We start from the raw sequence: 7,393 nt of genomic DNA, 5'->3' as shown, positions 1-7,393 counted from the left end.
ATTTCAGAAAAGCGCTTGACTCGGTTCTTAGGGATAAGCTTTGTCACAGAATGGAGGAACTCGGGGTTCCTAAACATTTGAGAGCAACTGTGCATAGGATGTATGAAGAGGTGAAAGTCAAAATTAGAACTTCAGTAGGCATTTCTGAAAATTTTAGAAGCGATATCGGGGTCAAGCAAGTTGCTCACTATCTCTTACCCTTTTTGGTTTATATATCGACAAGCTTGAGGAGTGGTTAAATTCACAAGGGGGTGATGGTATCTATTTGGGAAAGTTTGTTATAAGGCTTCTTTTTGTATGCAGATGACCTTATTCTGATTGCTAAATCGGCTCTTGGTTTGCAAGAGCACTTACTATCCCTTGAGCATTTTTGTGGAAGTGTGGGGATGCAAGTCAATATCAGCAAAATGAAAGTATTGGTCTTCTCTAAGAAAATAAAACATAACCAACATAAATTATACTTTGAAGGTAACATTCTGGAAGAAGTTGCGGATTACAAATACCTCAAAATTGATTTCAACAAAAATCTAAGCTGGAATGGTTGTAGAAAGGAAAGAACTTTGGGGGGTTGGAAAACATTTTATGCTTTTCAAAATAGGAGGACTGGAAAACCACTTAACCTCTTTTTGGGCTTCTAGTGATTCCGGTGATTCTCTATGGTTGTGAACTATGGGCCAGTAGTACATCCGACATGCATTGGAGATGAATTGAGAAAATTCAGAAGCGTTTGATTACAAACAAATTTAAGATTAAAAGTGTAGTTTCTTATGATATCTTGTTAAGTGAAACAAGGACTGCTCTTATTGAAGCAATTGCTATGGTGTGAGTCATAAGGTATTTAAAAACAATTGGGCAAATGAAAGAGGGTAGATGGCCTAAGGTTGCTTTAATGATAGATTGTGCAAGAGCAAAAAAACTTGGATGCAACAAAATAACAAATGGTTTAGTAAATGGGGTATTTGTTTGAACACGTGTTCCATAAACAACAAAGAGATAAAAGCTTTTGTTATGGAAAAGTTCCACAAGCGTACTTGGGACAAGGAGCTAGGAAGAAAGAAAAATGACTATATTGAAGTGTTTAATCCCACTCATAGTCATCAACCAAAAGCATACATAGAGGCCAATATCTCTTGGAGAGCCAAAATTCTTATTGCTCAGTTAAGGATTAATTCTCATCAACTCCATTGTGAAACAGGGCGCTGGAAAAGGCCAAAGGAAGTGTGGGAGGAAAGAGTATGCATTTTTTGTTCTTCTGGAAAAGTGGAAACATGAAAACATTTCATTTTAGAATGTGAGGCCTTCAAAGACAACAAGGAAAGTTATGCAGATATGTTGGCAACCAGCTCTTGGGATAATCTATTTAGGGAGGGGTTTGTCGAGAAGCTGGGAGCATTTATTTTGAAGCTTCACAGAAAAAGGGCTGAGTACATCAAGCAGATGAAGGAGCAATCTGTCACATAGGCTATCTTTAGCCTCATGGACATTAAAATAAATTTTTTCTTTATTTCCAAAAAAATTGGTAGTAGGAGTATTTGAATGGTGTTTTTGACGCTAGAAATGGATTCAACACCATCAAAAATTTTTCGGGCACCCAAAATATCTTGAAGCTTGAATCATGTTTTTATGGTAGAAATGGATTCAACATTATGATGGTGGAAATAGATTCAACACAATCAAAAACTCATCTTAAAACTACAACTATAACTCAAATTTAAAAAAAAATCGATGATCAAAATTATCCCAAAATTTCTATTATTTTATGATAAAAAATATGGCTATTTAAACTTTTACTATTGCAAATTCAATTCCTATAATTCTTAGTCGATAATACGTAGAAGGTAAATCTTTTGCTCAAATAGGTGGATGTGCAAACATTCTTAATTTGGAGCCCTTTGCAGCTCATTTAAAATCCTCAAAATGATATGTTTTAGGAGTTATGACATATCCGACAAAGAGCTTTGTGGCACCAATGCCCAAACCACCCCTAAAATCCTTAAAACTCGTTGCGAGCCAAATCCTCCAAGTGCGCACGAATAATAATCATTGCTTCCACGCGCTACTTTCCACCACAGCAACCTCGGTCCCATGATTCCACGTCACATACGACCACCGCCTAACAGAAGACTCCTTTAACCCCACGGTTAAAATATATTCTAAAAGACCCCTTTTACCCGGTCCGAAAACAAAGGTCCCTCCGGCAGTTAAAACTCCAGGACAAAATTACTGTAGCTTTTCAGCTCAAGCCCCTCCGACGGAGACGTGACGAGCATGCCGATGCGACTAATAATAATAATAATCAGCAACTAAAACGAAGGACGCAGTGGCTAATTTCATTGCCATTCTCCGCTGTGGATCCAGCTCGATCCGGACATTTTGAGGACATTTTCGTCGATCCGCGTGCCGCCGCTGTTGCAAAGGCAAGTTCGGATGAAGAAATTCAGGTAAAGATCGGAAAGAAAGTTAAATATGGAGGGCTTCGGCGATTATTTACCAGTGTTTTGAGCACGATTTAGGGCTCAAGATGCAGATAATTGCAGGGGAAATATGTGATTTGCGGTGAATTTGCCGTCTTTGTGAATGTGTTGGACGAGCTGCCTGAACCGCACGGGCAGGGCGCGAGGAGGAGCCATGGAGGTCACCCCCGTCAAATTTCTGGCCCTGTTTCTCGTGGTTTCCATCATCGGATGGGTGCTTTTCATGTAAGTTTATGTTAATATTTTAAATCTAGCATTTGCTGGAAAATTCTTCCCTTTAAATGTTTTAGCTGAGATTGTGTTTAAATCTTTTATTGGAGGAATTTTTGAGAATTTTGTGTTTGAAAAGTTTCAACCATGAATGCTTTAAATTGTGCTCCTTTAAATGTTTTAGTTAAGAATGCTCTTAAAACATTTCACTTTAGATGCTTCACCTGAAAACACTTCAGAGAGTTTTACTCTAGAAATATTCTATCATAACTGTTGGAGCTAAGATTGCGATGGAAGTTTTGTACTTTGAAAATTTCAGCCAAGAATGCTTTGAAAATTTTGTAACTTTTTAAGAGAAGAAGCTTCAAATTTTTTGTGATGTTTTAAGGGAAGAATGCTTGAAAATTCTGTAATGCTTAAAAGAAAGAATGATTTAAGGAGTTGTATTACAAAGGTTTTAGTGAACATTCTTGGAAATTATTGCACTTCAAATGTTTAAGCTAAGAATGCTTTAAAATTTCTGTACTTTAGATTGTACTGCACTTTTTATATGGTCCAGCTAAGAATGCTTGGACGGTTTAATAGATGCTCTGTACTATCCAGAAATGACAAGCTGATAAAATGAGTGATCTTTGTCCACACTCTTTAAGTTGACACGTGGTTAATTAACCGTAGTTCTTGAAATTAGGTGAAAATTTAGCCCAAATCACTCTTTCTGATTGGGGTGCCAGTATCCCGAGGTTCAGTTTGGACTCTGGCAGAGTTTCCCTATAATCATTTTCTTGTAGTCAATGAAACCAAGGTCCATTTTCCCACTTCTTGTTAAATTTGGAGAAGTTATATTAGATAGACCTGCTCCTTGGAACAGGATGCTCTTAGTACTTCTCCAAAGTAAATCAAGCTGAATTTGACATAAATTTGTGCTCATGTCCTCTTTTTCTTAAAATACCTAGCGACCTACTTCAACATTTCTGTTTTTCTGACCTTTTTTGCCAGAAAAAGATATATTATTTCAAAATATTTCAATATTGGCACAAAATTTCTCTCCCGGGGAGGATTTATAGGGTGATCGATGGTCCATGCCTACAGAAAACCAAAATCAAGTTAAGGATCCCTGAACCTATATTAAATAGCAAGCAAAAATTAGGGTATAGAGTTTTCTACTGATAAGTGGTTGCAATGCTAACTGAATCCTTAACACAACACAACTAAGCATAATAAAGCTAAGCAGTCACACCAGTAAGCTAGGGCAGGTGGCCGACATACTGGTTGGGCCCTGAGGAGCTAAGCAGAAAATGGAAAACAAGGAGAAGACTGTCTTGCAAGAGGCTAATCTGGGGCTAGGCCAATTGTTCTGATGGTTTGCATTCACTTGAAAATCAATGTTTAGTTGCTGCTTGTGAGGTGCAATGCTGGTTTAACACTCATCTAAAATTGCTGCCGTAATAGAATGAAGCTTGGGCTATGCGAGCTCCGCATGGTGGTAGGGCTTATGAACTTATATTTTTTGGGCAGGAGTCAAAGGAGTGTAATGCCCTTGGTGGCATTCAGCAGCTCTATTATTTTGTTAAGAAAACTTGGAATAAAGTTTGGAACTTGAGGTTTCCATTCATGAAATTGTCGTCACCTTCATACATAGCCACAATCTATTCGACCTTCTTATCCAAGTTCATAGCCGACACAAATATGGTTTTGTAAATTAGTCTCTTTGTGGTTGCACCATTTTTACCTTGCATCACTTCCTGCTCCATCAACATCCAAGTTCTCCTCATTGTTGTTAAACTACTATATGATGGTATGTAGACTTTCCTGAGAGAGACAATCTAGCTTTGGTAGCACACAAGCTTCTCTGAATGGGAGGTTGTGAGAGAAGGGCATCATTTCTCATTGAAGGACCAATCAGAGTCAATGAGGAGGGATGAGAATGACAATGCTATATGGTTGGGGACATAAGAAATGCATAGAAGGAGAATGAGAATGTAGATGAAAACAAGTTGATGCTTTGCAAGGGGCAAGACAAGATTAGTATATTGATGTCCAACAAATGACCCAAAATAGGTCGATGGGACTACTTAGTATAATTGTGTTGATACAAAGTGGGAGTGCTAAGGCCACTCCTATAAAGGCAAAAGCATAGCTAATTTGTAAGACCTAATCTTTAAGAGGCAAAAGTAGAAGTGGAATACAATGCTCTAGAAAAGGATGGAAGGTGAGGCTATTGTAGTGGGTGGTGGATCTTGGGGATGGGTACTCACTTACATGGTGAGATCTGCAAGGGTGAAAGAGGTAGGGGTGCCCATGGCTACTTGAAGGGCCAAGTATGAGAGAGAGATGATGAGCTTGCTTAGATGTAGTGTTGGTGAAATGATTAAGTAGGAATTGGCTGGTAATGGGGGGGTGTGAAGGGATTTGATTATCAATATTGAATGGTAGAATAAGCTTTCACCATTAATCCTTGGTGACCCTAGGGGGATGAGAAGAATGAAATGTTTGGATGCCCCACTTGCTATGGACTATCGCATTGGCCAACAAATCAATTGGACTATTGAGTGTGTGGCATGCATATATGTGTAAAGTTGACATGATGGAAACACTTTACAAGGGTTGCACTGCAATTTGAGGAGGGGGGGGGGTATTATTGTAGAATGAAATCCCATCATAGGGATATGCCACTTTAGTGAGAAGTTGTAATTGCATTGAGAGAAGTGAGGTGCATTCTACAACCTAGTATGAGCGAGATGTGTAATGTTCATGTCTAAAGTTGACATGACATGTGGCGTAGGTCATCTTAATATAATATTTAAAAAAAATAAAATAAAAGGCCATTATGGATGAGATGAGATGTGCAACATTATGATTGTAAATCAAAATATGAAAAAAAGAAAGTTCATGATATAAGAAAGGAAATGCTGAAAAAGATTACAAAATGTTAGTTAATTAATATACACACACACACACCCCAACATAGATCCATCTCAACTTAGGATCTTTTTAGTATAGAGATATATGTGTCTCAATTTCTTTTTAATCCCTCTTGGTGGTTAATAGATTTGGAGTTGAGATGGATCTATGCTGATCATATACATCACATAGACAACAACCATAAGCCAAGAAGGGCCTACAAGGCATGACACCAACATTGTTAGCAATACTAGTAATAGGGTGAGAGAGCATGTTTTCACATGAAACCAGGGACTTGCACTCAAAGCTTGCTTTTGGATTACAAGAACTTTTGGTGCTAATGTGATTCAAAAGCTTTGTGGACATTACTAGATTGCCAAAAGTTTGTCATTACTGGTGTTGATGCGGAGACAAAAGGTTTGTATAAAAACACCTTGAACCTTGTAAGGCTAAATAGGGTAGGCAGGATTATCACCTTGGGTTTTAAGCCTCAATTTAGAATGAAAAAGAGATCTCATGAGAAATCTTGATTCCAGGATTTTTTTTTTTTGTTATTTTAAAATTTGTACAAAGGAAAAGGAATAAAAAGTAATAATATTGTCTAATTTAATACAATGGATAAACAAATAAAATAATTGTACAAGAAAGAAAAAATATCAAATAGAAAATAAATTTGAAATCAAATAACTCAATGCATATATTCAAAATATAAAAATGATTGAAACAAGAAACAGAATCAACATTGAGAATGAAACATGATCCTTTGTTGATAAGAAGTTATATATCTTGAACCAATAACTTTTACAAATCCATGCGAGGACTTGGACTAGGGAATTTTCACACAACTTTAGATGTCATAAATCCATATAAAAGTGATAAAATGCCATAAAAAATAAATGAAGATTTCGTAAGTCTACTTGGACCAATTCAAGGATAATGCAATGTACAATTGATTCTTTGAAAATGATAGGAAAATTAGCACTGAATACACTTAGAGCTTCTAATTAGTGCAAACAGAAATGCAGATAATAAACACCTTGAAAATTAACCAAAAAGCTAGTCCCACTTTGCCTTTCGTGTCATGCCCTAGAAGATACCGTACTGTCTACAAAGTTATCAACCCACAAAAATATAAGTATGAATAAATAAATCAATAGCAACATCTCTCAAAGCTTCAACATACCTCTTGCTAGTCCCACTTTGCCTTTCGTGTCATTCCGTAGAACATACCGTACTGTCTACAAAGTTATCAACCCACAAAAATATAAGTATGAATAAATAAATTAATAGCAACATCTCTCAAAGCTTCAACATACCTCTTGTGGAAAGATTTTTTTCTCTCTAAACGATTCTTCTTTCCTTTCTGTATTTCTGTCCTTTTGTTATTTTCCAGTTATAAGTTTTTTCAACTGCTTGATGGGTACGGGAAATAGGTAGGAGGAATGGAATCATTAAAGTTTATATATATATATATATATATATATAAGCAGGTGTCCTACTAGTTTTAATCTTAAAGCTACTTATAAGTCCAAGTAAGAAATGCATTTCCTTTGTAAATCCCATTTTAATAATTAATTGTTAAAATGAAATATAATATCTTTAATCAAAATAAGTAGGGGTCCGACTAGTTTTAACCATAAAACTACTTATAACTCCAAGTATGAAATGCATTTCCCTTGTAACTCCCATTTTAATAATTAATTATTAAAATGCAATATCATGAAACCATAAACATAAACATTCATAAAGAGAACTTTCCAAAAATGTCAACAAAACTCCTTGTTTCCCCATATGGCAAACAAAATCAC

At 36.4% G+C, this 7,393-nt stretch overlaps 1 protein-coding gene across 1 annotated transcript in view; it reads left to right on the top strand.

The window, feature by feature from the left end:
* The first annotated feature begins 2,185 nt into the window (after positions 1-2,185).
* Positions 2,186-7,393, top strand: part of LOC149145506 (protein SABRE-like) — a 30,002-nt gene continuing 24,794 nt past the window's right edge. The window contains exons 1-2 of the mRNA XM_089449463.1: positions 2,186-2,441; positions 2,538-2,699. Of these exons, the coding sequence (XP_089305589.1) occupies positions 2,578-2,699 (122 nt within the window). The 5' untranslated portion in view covers positions 2,186-2,441; positions 2,538-2,577. The remainder of the gene's footprint in view (positions 2,442-2,537; positions 2,700-7,393) is intronic.

Source organism: Pinus tabuliformis, chromosome X (genome assembly GCF_031772625.1).
Source record: "Pinus tabuliformis cultivar Carrire ecotype Pingquan chromosome X, CPIR1, whole genome shotgun sequence".
Taxonomy (NCBI): Eukaryota; Viridiplantae; Streptophyta; class Pinopsida; order Pinales; family Pinaceae; genus Pinus; species Pinus tabuliformis.
This window is presented reverse-complemented; position numbering and strand designations above follow the sequence as displayed.